Genomic DNA, 20,399 nt, shown 5'->3' with positions numbered 1-20,399 from the left:
GTGTCGTAAGCAGCGTATCAGCCGAGTTAATTAATAGGAATCATTTCGGTTATTAATCACCACTATTGAGAACGCTGAAGTAATCGATCACTATTGTTTTTCCTCATTTGAGTATTACAGAATTAATGTGGTGGCTTATTCATATCATGTTCGTTTGAATTTGTATCAATCTTACTAATGTTATCCACCCTCAAAAATCAATACATACAAGTCTGGTGTGTTATGAAATTATTTACAAAACTTTTTAATTTCCAATGAGGCTTAATGTTCGTGGAAACGGGATGAGAGATTGTAGGAAAAATTATAATGTGAATTAATTGATGGAGGCGTTTCTAAAGTAAGTTTTATGTGATGAATGTAATTTTGGAAAATTGAAAACGTTTTTTTTCCTATTCTTTATTAATTCAGTATAATAAATGTTGATTAGCTATAATATTTTTTTTTAAATTTAACCATCATTGTTAAGTGAAAGATATGTAGAATTTAGACCTCTACTGAGATCCAAACGTATGTTATCTTCGTCGCTTTCAATCCAATAGAATCTCGTAACTTTTACCAAATATTTGATATCACTTTGTCTCATATTGAAAGTGTAAATGGTCTTATTACGTCTCTTTATCTTTGCCATTTAAATTTGATTATATGAATTGAATAATGTAGCCATTAAAAAGGCATTTTTTCCTCAATTTAAAGCAATACATTGTCTTCGATTTAATGATTAGAGTGAAAGCGTTTTTACAAAAATTCAGTGTGAATACCTAGGTAGGTAGATAGGTAATCAGATAACCTTTATAAGTCATTAGTAGGGGGTTCAATCGGCTCTGCGTGACGGGACTGTGAAGAGGTCTCGTGTTGTAAATACAGTGCAGTCATTACTCGGCGAGCGTGAGAGCTGAAAATATTTTGCCCGTCTCACTGAATTAACATTCCGGACACGACTACTTTAAAGAATTTGCCTTCTTTCCTTCAGAAATAAAGGCGTAACATTTTAATACCTATCACGCTTAGGAATATTAATGGTGGCATTAATATCTTAAGGAATATCTACGCTGATAATATTTAAATATTCTTTTTCCTTGATTTTATTCAAATTTACACAAAATTAATTATAATTTTTTTTCAAAATAAATTCAGTACTATAAAAAGATGACTTCGTTTAATGAATGCGTTATATTTTGTTTCATTTACTTAAATATATAAACAAAAACCATAAATTAAAATTGTGAAAGCTGCATTAAAAAAAAAACTAGTATTTAATATAGATTTTTAATATCTTAAGTGTTTTAAGTAATAACTCGCGTACCAGAAAACATGATTCAAGGAAAATACACCTGGCTAAGAAAAAATGATAATATTTACGTAATCGCTGACAACATGTCACTTTTTTATACCTTCATACTTCCATCGTATACCTTAATCTACTGTCAGAGAACACTCTAAATTTCTATCGCTGATTACTGATGTTTAGCAAAGAAATTCAAATTTAATTTTTTAATGTTTATAGTCAACCTATAATAATGCAATTTCATTTTGCACTATGTGTAACTAAAATCATTCTCATTTTAGAATTTATATGTCTAAAATATTTTATAAAATCACTATATTAAGAAGGAATTGACTGAATGAGGGTCTGACTGACGGTCCGACTGATTAACTAGTTGAGATCTGAGATCCTACCATAACTAAATCTTAACCCCCGCTACTTTCAAAAGTACAACATGTAGTTTAACAAACGAGTATTTATGCAAATCATATCGATGAGGTATATCTGGATTATTTTCTTGTTAAAACGAAGTGTAAAAAAAACTTACCATCATGCGAATCGTAGATGAAAATGACATTTTTCCATCCGTAGTAAGTGATCGTATCTATTACAGCTTGGTGATAGTCCGGTCGCATGCTCACTGCGTAGTCTTTCAGGCCTGACGAAGGTGGTATCACCTGCGAAGTTGAAATTGTATCTAGAAAAATATTTTCATAACTAAGCGAAGTTTTCAATGCAAATTGAAAAGTAGAAACAACGAAAAAATGTTACATTTAAATTAAATTTCTTTTAACTTTATTTGTATACGCGATTTAAGACATGATTTATCTGTTTTGCGACCAAAATGACAAAATTTAAAAAATGCTAAATTTGGTCACAAAAAAGGAAAAACCAGTATAAAGCAAATATTGCATAAAATATTAAATAATATTTTCGAAATATTTTACTAGGAAGAGTATAATTATATATAATGATTTTATAGCATCCCCGCAAAGTGACAATTTACCCGATGACAGTTGTCGTTCACTGGAAAGTTTATTCTTTGTTCTACGTAGGACTAATGCTCGAAGGATTTTGAATTAAGAAGCGAGATGTGGGTTTCGCTTTAGATAAAACTCATAACCGTGAACTGTTTTGTTGACTCCAGGAAACAAAAGAAAGACTTCTTTTATTGTTTGTTCAGGGTACGGGTGGTTGAATTGCGCACTTACTTCCGGTAATGTAGTTACATTGTTTTTGTTTTCCATTATTATTTTTGGTGAAAATACTGCGAATATTGATATCGTGTTTTATATAGTATTTTTAAATTTTCTTTAAACAACAAAATAGCAATTTTTTTATAAGAGAAGGGGGCAAACGAGCAACGAATCACCTTTAATTTAATACTGCTGCTTTTGATTTTCAGTTTTTAAAACCTGTTTCTTTTCTAACAAAAGGGGTGAATCCTTTTTACAACTCGTTTTCGGAACTTTGTAATAACTGTGCACAATTTCGGAACAGTTAAAGTACATTTTGAGCCATTTTGTTGGAGGAAACGTTTGCGGTCAACTCAGCGCGGAAATCGCACACTGTAGGAAAGGAGTATTTCAAAGCTGAAAGCAATGACGTGCACTGGCTTTGTATTTCACAAAATGCATGTACATACAATGAATGAATGTAAAGAAACGAGGAATTTTTCAAACCATCCAAAGAAATGAATTTTATCAATAAAAAGATCTTATAAGAAATTAAGTTTTACCCACAAAATTAAATTAGGTTTTTTTTTTTAAATGTTTTAAATACTTGTAAAAATTAGTACGAATTTTTAACATTGTAATGTAATAATAAAATAATAATTAATAAAGGAAACTTAAATATTCATCAAAAAAGTAGAAAATTAAACTAAAATAAAAATTGGAAAAGAGAGAATTTCGTCGCCTTTGCAATAAAAACTACAAATGGATATGCAAACGACAACGTGTTCTCGAAATAAGTGTTTGTTCTGTTGGCAAACAATTTGCGCAATTGTTGAGGGGACGTCCTTGTTTAATTTTAAAATTACGTGGTAAAATATTTTCCAAATATTCGAAAGAATATTTATATAAAGAAAAAGTCGTATGCACATAAACATTAGAAATAACAACTTAACTCTTCTTGCTATTTTATGATGCATATAAATTATTTAACAACAAATTCCTAATAAAAACGTAATATTTAACAAACCAAAAGAAAAAAAATAATAGTATATTTGGCAAAGTATTTATCTTAATTATCTACACTGTAGGTTCTTATTATTATAGATTCTGTTCTAATGATAGCTGTTTGAGAATCTTTTGTTTGCTTTCCAATTCAATTTGAAGTGTAGTAACGTGAAGTAATATTATCACAAACACTTCGGGAGACGGTAAACACCTGATGTCAGAACTCATACGACTTTATGTGCGAACTACACGGAGCCGTGAGAAGTGATCGTAGATCCAATAACATTGAGAGCACAAAGCACGAACTTATAACAACGGTGCAAACGTAATTTGATTTTATTTTCTGTTTGAAATTCACGACGTAAAAAAAATGTAGACGTTTTCTTAATGGCATTTTTATGTTGAAAATCTCGCAAGACAGTAACGTCCTCCCTTTTAGCTTGATTATTGTTATTTACTTTTATGTTTCAAGTTATCTTACTAATATTATAAATGCGAATATTTGAGTGGACGGATGGGTGATGATTGAAGAACGGCTTCAAGGACCTCGCTAATTTGGCATAGATGTAGAACATAATTACTTTCATTCTACGCGGACGGAGTCGCGGGCGAAAGCTAGTGTTTCATACAATTAAAAAATTAAAATGCTATCCGTAATAATATGGCAAATAAATTGTTGTTTTGGAGGACGGAAACATCAAAAGTACAGGACTCGGTTAATTTCGTGTTGTGCATTACGTGTGGGTTTACAATGCGCAATATATTTTAGGCTGATTGTATCGCCAGTGGAAACATATGTTAATGTATGTCAATAAATGAAATAGAAACAGTATAGAAGGTAGACCTATGACCAATGGACAATACCGTCCCAATGTACATAGGCGTGAAGCGGTGAACCAGATGCAAATATTTGAAACGTGTACACAGATCAGCTTAATTCAAAACCAAGCTTCCCCGAGTACGTAACTAAACAGTGGCTTAGTTAACAGTAAACAGTTTACGTTTGATAATAGGACAAATCACGGACAACTTTATGTGACCTACGCAGAATCCTACCAAAACAGCATTGCGCATATAAATTATTTTAGATACACTGTAATTTTCTTTAGTATTGTGTATTTATTTTCGAAACAAGTAAATTAAGAAAATAAATAATCTAAGATGAGTAAAAATAAATTCTTTTATTTTGTTCAATGTTTGTGCTTCTTAGAGACGAATAGAATCTTTTCTTTAAAGATTTCCATTATCTTAATAAAATTCGCCATTCCACAATTTCATTGCTAATTTAATATTTATTAATTGTTTTTTTTTTACTTTATTTCATAAATTATTTCTTCAAATATGAAATAATAATTAAGCATTCAATGAATAAGGATAGTATAATTACCTTTTCGGGGAACCAGGGCGTGATGAAAGGCAGCTGGAAGGTGTTAGTGTAGGAGTGAAGAGTGTCAAAGGAGTCAGCCATCACCGCACCCAGCATGGATATCACGTTCCGATTGAACTGGTTGCAAACTGAAACAAAAGAATTCTAATTTCATTACATAAATATTTCCACAGTTTTTTGTTTTCTATTCTTCACCATTAATAATGTTTTTTTCCCGGATAGAAGGGAGAGAATATAATCGGGCAAAAGTTTGATTTAAAGTTCTTCTAATTACTTGGGACGCTATTTGTTTTTTTACAGACCGCAGGACGGAACTCAGCAACTCCAATCTGATACTACAGTTGCGACTCTTACTTAGATTTAAGTTAGTAATTCGTGACTTAAGATTACCATTTACTTTCATGTCAAATAATCAAAAGTAATTAACTAAAATGAACGAAGCTAATGTTTAGATACAGACTAAGAAATTCGACAGGAATCCCACAGTAGATAAATACATAACTATAGATATAAAGTGACCAAAATTTCATAGTCCTTAAATAAAGCTTCTTTATTTAAATCCCGTTGTTTATATACAATTCGAAAGGAATTGTTATCTACCTAATTGACCGGCGTTTACAATTTCACCCTTCACAATCCTGTACTGACAAGGGGATACTTGTCATTGCTTTCAAATAGTTAACTACTTAATCAACGGGTCCCCTTATTTTGTGGAGCTACAGCTCGGGTAGCCTGACTCTAATTGCCCCCGTTTCCACTGAAGGCTCGTTCTGTTTTTATTCACCCTGTAGCTGTGTGGTACAATCAAATGCCTACAATACACTTTTCTCTGTATACATTTACCGATGCTTTGCTTGTAACGTCTGCGGATATTGTAATCCCATTACAGCTTAGCGACGATTGCGATTGGTTGAAATACATTAATTAACAACATTAATTAACTGACTGTTGCTTAAGTTTACATACATATTTGATAGGTTAACTCTTTAAATTTAGAAACAATGTAAAAATGTAAACAATAATGTAAACAATCTAGATGTCAGCAATAAAATAATAATCAAGTTATTATAGATAAACAAATGTTTCTATATTTATAAACATATTTAATAAATACTCAGAGACCTGTCCTAAATTATTTGTGTTTGGGTAAGGATCTTTTGTATACGTATTTACCCAAAAATATATCTGAAATCTTCTCGTAACAACGAAATCTAATCGGTCATCCTGTCATGTTGAAAGTCATTATATGATATTTTCGTTCACACATTTCTTAGACAGATTACCTAATTGCATCTTTAGTTTGCTTTATTTTAACAAGAAACGCGGGGAATATTAATGTGACAATGTAAGACTTGAATATTTGATATTACTCAAGCACTAAGTTTGCAGTTATAACGTAGGTAGCTGGGAGATAAACTCAGTCAATAGTTACTCCAAGTTCGTACTCCACTAGTAAGTACAACTTGATTTATATACGTTAATTTATGTTTAATGTTACATTGTTACTCTATTGCTTGGGGAATATTATCTACAGATTTATCTATTTGAGAAATGTGAGTGGAATTGTACGTGTATTTAATAAATGAGTACTAATGCCTCTAACTCGAGATTTAGTCAAAGACATTTTTGATACAATTGTGTCCACTGATTAAGCTTTTTTTCTAATAACGAAAACAGAAAAAAAAAGTTTTTTTTGTAAAATATACAGAGTAAAAAGGGCAATAAACTTACCATTTAATACAAATAAAAACTAACATAGTACACAGTTCTTTATTGCGACGGACCTTAATTTCCGGCAGCGTAAGGAAGCTGATGAGATTTAATTTTGAAATCCTTTCCACTTAAATCTTATACATATAACAAAGTGTAATCGAAATTGATGTACAATTTGTAAAAAAACTATATAATTTTATTAATATAGTTAGAAATAAACCAAACGAAATATTTTCATTTAAATATATAAACGTAACATATAAAATATAAATAAAATAGTGACAATAAAATTATCTAACTAATTACTTAATATAGGACAAAGGTAAAAATAAAGGCAAGAGGATTGTAAGTTGTATTACAAATTACATCTATAAAGTGAAGTAAAATTTCGATAGATATTTAGTTAATCAAATAATAAAAACATATTACTTCAAAACGTTCAGTATTTTATTGCTATTAAACAATTCAATTGCGAGTTTTTGTATCTCGTTGAGAATATTGAATAAAGGTTTTTGAATCATCTTTCCCGCCACGCACGCATTAGTGCTCTCACTACTTCCAAATATTGTTGAGGGTATTCCTGTTGAAATATGGATGCGGTAATAAAAAAAAGCAAATATCGTCGGTGTGGCCGCAGGGGGCTGAGAGCATGCGGGTCACGTCTGCTGGCATCACAGACGCCTCGCACCCTCTGATACTCGCCTCGAAACTGTTAGTCCTTATAAGCGTTGCGTAACTTCCTAACCGGTATTCTCCATTTAAGTTTTGATAGCTTTTGTCTAAATTGTTATTAGATTTGAAACATTTCATACATTGTTTGTAATAAAATATTTTTTGTTATAATACAATTATCCATACTAAGTAGCTGACCCGACAGACGTTGTTTTGTATATATTGTATATATGTATTTTGTTTATATAAATTATTTCCATGGAATTTAAAAACGCTAGCGGTGGACAATCCTTAGCACTTAGGAGTATAAAAAGTAGATAGTAGCTGATTATCAGACCTACTGAATATGCATATAAAATTTAATAAAAATCGATAAAGTCGTTTTCGAGGAATATGGTAACGAACATTGGGACACGAATATTATATTTCTTGTTTGTATAAAATAGGCTACGAAACTAAAGAACCGATTTGTGAAAAAATTATTTCTCAGTTAGGTTAGTGTATCCCAGGGTGACAGAGGCTATATTTATAACTAGATTTTTGTTCAATCGAAGAAAGTTCAATTTGTACGCTACTGCTTTATCTTATTTAGTAGTCGTACACACCTTGCTTATAAAATATTAAATTTGTTACGCAATAATGTGTATTTGTAGCAGCTTTGAAAATAGCGTACATGTACCGAACTTAGGTTACATATTGAAATTAATCGGTGCCAATTCTCCAACATTCTACCCTAAGTACAGTCCTTTCGTAAAGTGACTCTTAACTAATGGAACAGTTTTTGTTTGTGTTGGGACGCACTATTTGGCGACTTTTTCCTTTAAGCTCTGCGGTAAATGTGCCGCGAAGATATAAAGTAACTTCTCAAATTCCATCTAGTTTAGTAAGTACTTCAGGTCTCTTCCTCTTCCCTCTTTCTCACAGTAATGCTAGCTTAAGTTAAATGCCTGCGTTATGTATATTAAAAAAACATTGCAACCTTCATTTTATATGAGAATAATTGTCGCTTTCATTTCGATTAAAAATAATAATTTTGCCAAATTTTCCATCAAATGTTTAATAAAAAATATGTAATTCGTTTTTGAGGTTAAGCTTCTTAGTTAGCTGTACAATAATCGATAAGTGGGAAGCGAATTTAATTATATGTCAACACCCATCGCTGGTTTTGTATAAAGGATTAAATTCATAGTAGTGTTATAATGCACATGGAGTATCCTGCTTCGTATAGATCCTTAATGCTTCCGCTCCGCCGGCAACTGTCGAGCAATATTCGCCGCTCCACAATAAAGCTCCGGTGGCTTGCTCGTGTTCTGTCATAATTTTCATGCAAATTATCTTTTTAAAGTGAACTACAGCCTGTTTTATTTTCATATCAACTCGCGTCCTTTACCTTCTTATATTATAATGGACTAGATTACCATGTTTTTTTGTCTCTAAGTCATTAAACCTGCGCATATTTAGACAAGAGTAATTTTCTTTGCACACTTTTTTTTATTTCTGCACCGTGTATGATAAAATAGATAATTAAGTCCTAAAGGAAATATATTTAATCTTACTAATATTACAAATGCTTATATTTGAATGTATGGACAGATGTATGAACCTTTGTTAGAAGATATGTATGTATATATATATATATATATATATATATATATATATATATATATATATATATATATATATATATATATATATATATATATATATATATATATATATATATGGATAGTATAATATATAATATATATGGATTTCACTGAAATTTGGCATAGATTATTATTATAGATATTTTTAATTCCGTGCACAAGGAGTCGCGTGCGATAGCTATAAGATAAATAATTTTCAATACAAACCTATTTATAAGTTACGCGGCATTTGTGATATTAAAGAATTTATCCTTGTCAAAGCTATTTACTAATTATTCTCTATATCAACACTGTATATCTATTTTTGATACCTTAAAATTCTTTATTATAAATACTTCATTACGTCAGAATTATTTTATTTTATTTAACAAGTAATATTGTGCAATAATTTTCTCATCACTTATAACCTGATTGTCAAGCTCTATATAAATATAATAAACAATTACGTATGACAATGTAAAATCTGTAGTAGATATTTATATATTAGTACTTATGTAAGTTGGTGCATTAAATTTCTTCACAGATGTACGTTAAAATTCAGCAGTAGCCTGTATTTGAATAGACCAGCGACTGGCCATGCAAATTACGCTAAGCACAAAGTATCTGTGATGTAGACGGTGTGTGCACTCCACTGCATAGGGATGGCTGATTATTCTACAACTTAAAATCGACTTATTTCCAAATACATTCTTTTCCTTTTTGTATTCTTTTTAGTACGTAAGTCATTGTATTTTTAATTTACTACAATGTCTTAATCTATATATATATAAAAGAAAGTCGTGTTAGTTACACTATTTATAACTTAAGAACGGCTTTACCGATATGGCTGAAAATTTGTGAGGAGGTAGCTTAGAGCCAGGAGACGGACATAAGACTATTTATTCATTTTTTTTCGAATTAATGCCTCGAAGAGCTGCTTTTTATTTAACTTACTAATATTATAAATGCGAATGATTAGATGGATGTGATGTGGATGGGTGTTTGAAGTTATCTCTAGAATGGCTGAACGGATCTTGATTAAATTTGGCATACGTATAGAATATAGTCTGAAAGAACACATAGGCTATCTTACTTAAGTTTTTTTTTTAATATCTACGCGAAAGGATTCGCGGGCGACAGCCATTAATAAATAAATGAATATCGTAGAAGAACAAACTTGTATTTTTTATGTTTAAATTAAAATGCCAATTGAAATATATTAATTTGGCGATTTTTTTGCATATAGCAATAGAAACAAACATTTTTGTATTAATATAACTTCGTAAAGTTGATTTAAGTTTTAAGTGATGTAAATTTAGGTTCGTGAAGTGATACCTCGTATTTCAATGTTTATTTTATATCTATCATATTAATGATATTAATTAGTTATTGATATAATTTTTTTTTAAAGTAACAACAATTATATTCAACCGTTAATTAAAATGAGTTAATTTTTTTATCATAAGATAAGAGGCCAAACGAGCAGCGCGAACACCGAGGTGTGCAACGACGCCCATTTACATCAGCAATACCAGAGGAACCGCAGAAGGGTTGCCGGACTTTTTTAATGTAAAGTCAAAATATCTTTAAATAGTTTGTTATTTTTCAAATGAATTTAGTTGTAGAGTTGTAGAGTAGATAATAATTTCTAATGCCAGATATCAAAGTCTTATTATTTAGTTTTATTTTAATTTTTAGTTTGGTTTAGTTTTAGTATATGGTTTATTTAATATAGTATTAATTAATTCATTTGTTTTGTAGTAGTTAGTTATTTAGTAAAATTATATTTTAATTATTAAAGTTTAAAGCTGTAACTACATTTTGATATGCAGTAATCTATATTTACCAAAGACCGTGTTTGCTAAGTTAACGCCTGAAGGATCCGTTTTCAACCTAAATGGGGTGCTTTGCTAGCCATATCTCTTCCTTGCTCAATTTTGCCTTGCCGAGGCAATAATACACACTTGGCTCTCATGATTGAGAAGAGCTGTTTATTCACGTTTAATGATGTTGGCAAATTCCACGCTGGAATAAGTACTTACAAATTGAAATATAAATGTACTTCTTTGTGGATTAGTACTTTTTAATGGTATTAAATAAGACCAAGTTAGTAAAGTATTCATTATAAAGTATTTAAAAAAGAAATTATTCATAGGTTCTAAATCAATGTAAATATTAAAAATAGTAAAATATTTTGCGATATATTTTTAGATATATCATAGACAATTCTAATGAATAAATACATTTTTATTACATTTCGAAAAAGCAAAATACGAACACGAAGCGTATTTGACCATCCTGGTTTCACAGCGTCCCATTCGCATGCCGTTTAAATTCTTCAAGACCCAAATACCTCCGCGGACGAGCGCCACCTCTTTCCCAATAAATATGCATTGTTATGTGAATACCTATCTACAGGAGAACGTGAATACCTCACTACTTTTGTCTATGGTCCTGTCGTTAAACAAATCAAATCCTTCAATGCTAGGTATGAAATATTTTTTTTGTACTGGCCATGAAAGTACTGTCAATTATAGGACGAAAACAAAAAAAGTTAAAATCAATCACTTTTTTTTTAAATTACGAGATAATACTAGAAACGCTTTATGCATCAGGAATGGCATTTTAAAAATCCAAATATTATAAATTCATTAGCTGTCGCCCGCGACTTCGTCCACGTGAAATAAAAGAAAAACTTAATTGTTTTCCGGCAATTATTCGAATTTTTCTCACCTTTCAAACCTTTCCTAGACCTGAACGAACATTTCAAGACTAAGATAAGATAAATCCATTCAGTCGTTCTCGAGTTTTAGCGAGACTAAAAGAACAGCAATTGATTTTGATAGATTATTAAAGATTTGTCTAAGATCATTGAGGCCTTATTAAAACCTATTTAACCAAAAGGTTATAAGAAGGTAATGTAAGTAGCGGCGACCAAACACCAGCCTTCGCTGGTTTGCCTTAAAAGATTTAATAAAAAAGTTTTCGGAGTAGAACATTTTCTTTTATTTTCGTTAAATAAACTAAGTGCCTTTTAGTTTTCTGGAAAACCATTTAGATTACTATACAGTTAAAATGAAACAATTTAACTCAAAAAATATTTGCATAGTTAAGTCCTAATCTCATTTCTTTATAAAACACATGCCCTATTACTTCTATGTTCGAATAGGAACAAAGAGATTTAAAAGATTGATTGTTGAACCCTTATTTAAGATTACATCGTAAAATCGCGCTGTTACAAGATCTGACTAATGCTGCCTTCCTGTAAAGTATTCATTACTCAAATTTGACAGTTTATGGACTGAGTTAACTTTTAAACTTCGTAAGTCCGTAAATTGATTTAACTTTTGAAAATTAATGAAATTTCTCACTAAGCACCCACGTCCTTTCGCTAATGTACAAGGTGGAGACTACGAATTTACGTTTTGTTATTAACTCACCTTTATTTCTAGTTAATTACGAACGTAAAAATAAATATAATTAATATAAAATGTTCCGATTAAATGAAATTGCTATTATTTAATATATAACTTCATGGATTATTCGTGTGTAATAAAACTAGCTGTCGCCTGCGACTCTGTCTGCGCGGAAATAAAAAAAACTAATAAATAGCCAATGTGTTCTTCCAGACTATGTTCTATATATGTGCCATGTTCTAAATTTCATCATAATAAGCTGTTCTAGAGATACCTTCAAACAAACATACATCCATCCAAACATTCGCATTTATAATATTAGTAAGATAAAAGAAAATACTAAAATAGAAGAAAGTAGTTTATAGTATAATGTTCCTATGAAGATAAGAGATTTTTGTGAATATGTTGTTTGATGTAAATCCGATCTGATTTACTTTTTGTTGCCACGATCCCTTCTAGGATAAGAGGTTAATATGCTACAGATTGAAGGTACTTTCATTTCAAATGTTACATGTAATATTAAGCTTATTACATTTAATCTGTGTCGTCAGCGTTCGAGTGTATCAGCACTGTACTTATGAAATTGTATCTCGCAAATGTTTAATCTTGTATCAAATATATTAAAAAAGATTAATGTTCTTTTATTAAGTAATATATTGAGACATTCAAAAACATAATACCATTTATAATATTCTTCATTTGTATATAAGTATAATGATATTGGAATTTACTGTTTTTATCAACGCATTTTTAAAATAATTAAGCTATAAACTTGAGTATATTTCTTTATATTTAGTCTAGTTCTGAAAAAAACTATAGCCATTCACTGAATAATTATTAAAAGAAAAACTGTTTTTTAATTACCATCTTTCCGTAATTGCTGTTGTGAACGGGCACTAAAAAGCGCGCATAATTTATATACGGATGCTATAACGATCAAGTCACTCAAGCTCTAGACTTGGTGTAATTTATTTACCACATGTAACATCTGTTTCATGTCACGAACCGCCTAAATGATAGTTTGAAGTTGTCAAATTATTGCGTACTTCCCAGCCAAGATTGGGACTGTGCCCGCATACAAGTTTCAAGCAAATTAGTATTTGTGACTCTGTTTGGAGTTAGCGTATACACATACGTTACGCGTGCCAGTACTACTAACGGATTATATAACTTTATAAAGGTTAATACTCATTACTAAACTCCTCGTCCACTTCACACGGCAAGGCTTCGATTCGCGATCGCCGCGACATACACTCGTCACCGCCTAGGCATTGCAGATTAAGCGCAATCCTTCTAATTTTGGAATGGATGGATAGATGTTAATAAGAAGGTATCTCCAGAACGACTGCATTGATATGGAGAACATAGTTAATACATAAGCTAATTTTTTTTTAATTGCGCGTCGATGGAGTCGCGGGCGACAGCTTATAAAGATATAAATGTCTTCAATGGGGCGGTGTCAGGTGTTTGAAGAGTGGATGAATACGCGTTAAAGCGATATATTTAACAAACAATAGTGTACAATACTGAGAAATTCGATTCGAATGACACTATACCCTTCAAAAGCAGTATACTAGTCTAGTCGGGTAAAAACAGTAAATCCAATTCTAGTTGTTAATGAAATCTGATAGCCACGTCTCTATCGAGACTAAACTGTAAAAATTTCGTTAGTAAAGTAACGTGAAATGTTTACTAACATTTGGACATTTCTATTATTGCTTTAAAGCCAAGTAAAAAAAAATGTAGAGTGGATAAGTAAGAAAAGTATTTGATCAAATAACTGTACAATTCACATACAAATAAGTAAGTTATGTTCGAATAAGTCTTATCAGAAATCACGTGAATAGTCACGTATTTTAATCATCTCAGTACAAATAGAGAGTGTGAGTGACATGCTAAACTCTATGAGTTATTAGTATCGTCTGACTTGGCAAGATTATTGCCGGGAATAATGTTTGCAAACGTTCCAACCTGGCCTACAATGATACCGAAACACTAAGTCTGTTAAGTACATGTACTCACCCGGAAGTCTATTTAACTGAATTTAGTTAAGGTAAGCATTTATCTATTAAATGCACGTTTGTAAGACTAAACTTAGTTTGAGTTAATTATTTTATTAATCTCAATGCTTAATTGTTTTTAATTAGTAAAGAAAAACTATTATTTTATTTTAAATTCTAGATATTTAAAAGGCTATGTTTTATAATAATTATACATATAAAATATAAATTTTTCAAATGCATTAATTTGTATTTGGTTTAAGTCGACTAAAGGAAAATAGTTAAGCAAAGTTTTCAACTAAAACTTTCCATTTAGTTTATTTAAATCGTAATTTCTAATTATATTAAACTATATATGCGTACTCTACCAATGAAATAAAACATGCCATAAAATTAGATGAAAAACTAATTTGACATCTTGATAGAAACCGTATCAGATCGAAGCATACGCAGTAATGTAACAAGATATGTGTTTCGGTGCGCGGTACCCGGCCGCGGCGGCAATGCACATGAAACGAGAAAACGTGGCAAAATTGACCACAATGCGCACTACAAAGATTAAATTGAAGCGGGCAAGTTGCCAGATACACCGGTACCGAAATTAGAAAATATTATATGCTGATTTTATAACTTGAGTAAATACTTATACTCTTTTCAAGGCAACCTTAAATTGCTCACTTCGTATTTTGAAATGAGAACATTCAATTACATTTCTATTTCATGTACTACAAAGAGAGTTAGTTTTTAGAGTTTTGATAGCTTTATGTTTATCATAGTATTTGGGAATTAAAAGCCTATGATTGGTTAACAGAAACATTACGAATGCGATAGCATTTTTAGTTTTTTAACGCTGATATTAATTTTTTAAGTAAATTTTACAGTATGAAGAATAAGGAAGTATTTTTGTTATAATTTTTTTATCATAAAATTCTGTCCAGCTATGCTACTTGTGACTCGGTAAAAATTTGGGGCTTTTAACATTTTATGGGCGGCTCAAGAGAGGGAATTCAATGGATATCTGTGAACAAACAGTGGCCCCGAGGAGAGGAAGGCCCCATAAAAATTCGCGACGCCGTCATTAGTCTCAGACGTGTTTTGATCAGGAAGTCGCGCTCTGCGAACGCGCTCTCAGCCCCTTTTTATCTTCGAGCCGCTATTTTAAATGAGGCCTTTTGCAAAAGTCCGACTAAGACGACTCGATTTTTAAATCCCTAAGCTATAAGAAGTAGCTTAACGTGTCGCTTAATGACTTGACATCGATATTTAAGACGAGTTTTTAATACGGTTGATATTTTTTTAATCTTTAACAGAATTTTATTATAGGTATATTATTATTCATAAGAAACGTATTAAATCTTAAGATACAGTCAAAGTACATTATTTGTACTTGTACCTTGTTAGCTGTTTGTACTTGTAGGTAGAATTAATTTCTTTACTTTCTGCTTTTGAAAATTCTGTGTACGAATTACATAATATATAATACTAGCGGACCCGACAGACGTTGTCCTGCCTACACGTCTTTAATTTGAATAAATTAATATGAAGTTAATATTTGATGAAAATTGTGAATCTAAACCATTCCCAGATCCCTTTGAACACACACAAAAAATTTCATCAAAATCGGTCCAGTCGTTTGAGAGAAGTTTAGTGACATACACACTCACAGAAGAATTATATATATAAAGATTGGTCGCGTATTACACACTTTGGATAATTGTCTGAATCTGAATTTAAACAAAATGTATATAAATATTATCAAGTATGTAAATCAATACATAAAACCGTAATACATACAACTCGTGCTTTTTATCTCAACCTCGTTTTATACTGCAGGCAACTGACGCATATTCAGACTTAGCGCAACTTATTCCGTAAAAAATTAAATGTATCTTGCACACAATTATAATATATTTTTATGATGATACATGCTCCGAATGTTATTAATCTAATTATAATAATTTCAAACCATCATTTCTTTATGTATGACTACAGTAGTACAAATGTTTTTGACTTTGACGTCAAGTTTCGAAAGTGTCAACATTTTATACAAAAAATTAAAGAAATGTAGCCATAGTATGTTTCTTAAACTACATCATATGTATAATCCAAAGTGATCATGGACAATTTTATTTCTTATTAATACGGTTATTTTGCAGATTATTCGGACTCTATTTGTAATAGAAATTAAATAAAGTAATAGTAAAATGAATGCTAAATTGACTAGCATTATACAGTCTGGCAAAACATATACTACAGGGAACTAGGGACAGACTAAACAAGCGGACGTGAACGTTGCTTTGCCTAAGCTATTCACGGACGAATCGAAAATAGTTTGAAAAAGCTGAATTGCATAATCGTCGAGAATAGTAGCAGACAGGACGAACACGCTTTATTTCATGTTACATGTGTATATACGAAATATGGTGGTTATATTCTATATTCAGATTATTTACGATCCTGTAAACGAACAAATCGTTCATAAAACATTTCAAATTGGACAACAGAGTCAAAAAAAGTGGTACATTACGACAAACATTTAAAATATTTGAGCATGAATCGACTGACAAAAATAATGATCGTTTTCTCAGCTCTTTGCATAAAAACACAAGAAAAATTGACACGACAAATCTTGCTCCACTGCTGATTGCAAATTGGCGTAATTTAAATATCATCAGCTCACTATACGTCCCCACTGAGGAGTTCGGGGCCTACCCTATATTACGGGTGACTAGGCTATAGTCAACCACCCTGGCCCAGTGCGGGTTGGTTGACTTCACACATATCTTCGAATTTCTTTCTAATATTTTATGTAACTTTTATTCTAGTATCATGTATACAATTGTTAAATAGCTAAACGAATGTTCGTACGTATTTAAATTTCTGTATGAACTGTTATAAAATACTTGTACTTTTGTTTTTTAAGTAAGAACATTTTCACTTTAATAAAAACACTCGCTTTAAATTCAGTTAAGAAAATGGTAGGTTTTATTTTTATTCACTAATTGTATTTTAAACCTATTTTATTTCCTGAAGTACAAACGTTCATGAAGTGGAAATTTTAGCTCTTAATTAGTTTGTATCTTTTTAAAATTAATTGGTCATTTTGTCTGTTCTTTCATTCTCCTTTTGATCGTGTTATTAGGTGTACAATTTTAAACATTAAAACTGCTATTACTGAGTTATAAAGGTACATTAAAGTATAAATAAAAAGCTATAGGTAGGACTATAAATTAGGTAACAAAAATCTTTTTTTTTCTTAATCTTGTAGTTGAATTTCTATTTAATATTTTATAATACAGGTAGTTGTAGAAGAGACTAGGGGAGGCCTATGTCGAGGGACAACAATCCATACATATAACATACGTCAATTATGTATTATATTATTAGAAAATTAGTTTGTCAATATTGTAATTTTAAGTTTATTATTGTCAGTGAATAAAAGCTTTCTCTATCTATCTATTTATATAATACAGGTAGTTGTAAGGAAAGTGTTGTAAATGTTGTTTGATATAATTAACTTTTGAACTTTATGAAAACCTTCAGGAACGAAAGTCTTAAAAGCGCAACCTTTAATGTGTCTTCGAGCAAAAAGTTGTGGGCAGTAAGAACAGTGATGTTTTCAAAGAGAAATTCATAATAACGTTGCCTTCTAAATAAAGTACAAGTAGATTTTTACACAAACATACGGCTTTTATTAGCGCAGAAACTATTTTTCCTATATTATAGTTATCTCGTTTTAGTCATAACGTAGAAAAGGGACGACATGACTTTTATTATTGTCATAAATTAGATCTTACTAATGTATTATTAATTGCATTTTGCAAGTAAAGTTACAAACATGTCTAATAAGTTGTCTAAAAAGTCACAAAATTTTAATCGAAAACCAATGAAAACATTTTAATGCAATTTTCGTAGTTTCTTGTAATAAGTTAGAATCTCCAGGGCAAATAATGATTACTCTCTCAGTATGCCCCTGGCGTATAGCCATTGTTCCATTCAATCCAATATCGTTAACATTATAAGCAAAATGATTATATAGATTCTTGTTTAATAATCTACTGAGAGTAATGCATTGTTTAATGCTATTAATATAATTGATAGCATTTAAAAGTTTTTAATACTAAACACGTTAAGTAATAAACCTAAGAAAAATCAGAAGGAACATTTAAAAGGGTCGGTATAAGTTCTACAAAAAGGTCTGATGTATAATCTGAAATCGCTTAAAAGATTTAAATAAAGATCTGTTTAAAATTATTTTTGGATTAAACATTTGTAAGAGTATTCACAATGTTCTTATGATAACTAAGTGGCGGTGGCGCAGTTGTTTGAAACCATTGAGGTTCGATCTTCGCCATGTTTTTGATTTTTTTATATCATATGCTATAAATATCATATGCTATACATGTGTCTGTGTTAATCTGATGTCTTTATGGTGAAGAAAAACATCGTGACAAAAATTTAAAGATATGCGCGAAACCAACCAACCCGCACTGGCCTAGTCCATTCTAACTTGGGTAGGCTCTAAACTTAGAGGTGAGAACATATGAGTTAGCGATTATAATAACCTTTACTGAATTTTTATGTAATTGTATACTTACTGAGTCGTGACAACTTAAAGGCGTCGGCTGTGTTTATAACATCGACGTAAAGTTGAAACTCCCAGCGAGTTTTGTTGGCATTAGAGAACTGAATAACGGCGAGCTTGAAGGCATCTTGTATCTCGTCCGTGCTTTTATCGAAGACCGCGCCTGCGAACATAAAAAACAACGTTTATTAGAAAATGTAACAAAAAACTGTGTCGAAAAACCAGTAAACAGTTTTACGACGACAAAACCAAGAAATAATTTATGAAATTCACCACTCAATGTTACAACCTATTTCAAGTCGATAAAAGGGATGCTCGTAAACATTTCAGATATAAGAACGAAAGGTTTGACCCAATAAACAACTTATCGTGCACGCACAAAAATAGTTTAAAATAACTGCGTCAAATATACTGACTAAATTTAATTCCATTTAAACCTTACCAATAGGTATAGGTGATCACATTACTTAACCCTGTTAATTTCCAAATCTTTTTATTATAGTACTACTTTTGCCCGCGACTAAGTGCGCACGGAATTAAAAAAAAACTTAATTAGTAGCCTATGTGTTCTTCCAGGCTATGTTCTACATTTATACTACAGATTTCATCAAGATCCGTTGAGCCGTTCCGGAGATATCTTCTAGCAAACGTCCATCCATCTATCTAAGCTTTTGCATTTATAATATTAGTAAGATTAGACATCTATTAAGCTAGTGTGTACCATCTTTCGGCTGTTACATAATGTCGGGGTTTTGATCAAGCTACGGTTTATTAATTGATAAAAAGTAATTAATCAATAAACTAACAATTTTATGTTTTCAATGAATATTGGCCGGCCATAGTTTTGTGAATGTGAGGAGAGCGTGCGTGAGGCATATAGAATTTATTATTTTGCGAGCATACACGCTGGTCGTATTCCGCTATGGAATTTATAGCTTTAGTCTGGTTGGAGAAAAATATGGATTTATTGCTACGGTTTTGCAACAGATCGTTATTGCTTTTAGAGTACACAATAGTGTTTAGTGATTTCTTTCTATTGTTTTTTTTATATATAATAAAGACAGTTTTAAGCTACAGTTATTTAGTTTATATTTCTTTTAATATATTCGGAATTTTTATATTTAACTTCACTAATATTAATAAAAGAATAAATGTGTTGTATGACCGCTTGAGACCATCGGTGGCTTAGGGGTTTAAGCACTTGACTTGCAATCTGCAGGTTCTGGGTTTGAATCTCGCCATGTACCAATGTGTTTTTCGATTTCCAATTTAATGTGGTGATGGAAAACATCGTGATACAACCTGCACATATCTAAGAAGAAATTCAAAGATATGTGTGAAGTCAACCAACCCGCACTTGGCCAGCGTGGTTGACTATGACCTAATTACCCCTAACTTAGGGTAGGCTTCGAGCCCCTCGGTGGGGATGTATAGTGAGCTGATGATGATGATGACCGCTTGGAAATCTTTCATAACCTTTTCCAAATCGGTTTTTTTAATAATAATTAAACAATTAGATAAGCAAATGACAAAAATGTTTTTTTGTATTTTAGTGAT

At 31.1% G+C, this 20,399-nt stretch overlaps 1 protein-coding gene across 1 annotated transcript in view; it reads right to left on the bottom strand.

Moving 5' to 3' along the window:
- Positions 1-19,300, bottom strand: part of LOC106126100 (glutamate receptor 1) — a gene marked incomplete at its 5' end in the record, with an annotated part of 50,881 nt that extends 31,581 nt beyond the window's left edge. The window contains 4 exons of the mRNA XM_013323563.1: positions 1,812-1,941; positions 4,832-4,959; positions 18,856-19,005; positions 19,285-19,300. Of these exons, the coding sequence (XP_013179017.1) occupies positions 1,812-1,941; positions 4,832-4,959; positions 18,856-19,005; positions 19,285-19,300 (424 nt within the window). The remainder of the gene's footprint in view (positions 1-1,811; positions 1,942-4,831; positions 4,960-18,855; positions 19,006-19,284) is intronic.
- Between the last annotated feature and the right edge of the window lie 1,099 nt (positions 19,301-20,399).

The sequence above is a fragment of the Papilio xuthus genome, unplaced genomic scaffold, assembly GCF_000836235.2.
Source record: "Papilio xuthus unplaced genomic scaffold, Pxut_1.1 DF825017.1, whole genome shotgun sequence".
Lineage (NCBI taxonomy): Eukaryota > Metazoa > Arthropoda > Insecta > Lepidoptera > Papilionidae > Papilio > Papilio xuthus.
This window is presented reverse-complemented; position numbering and strand designations above follow the sequence as displayed.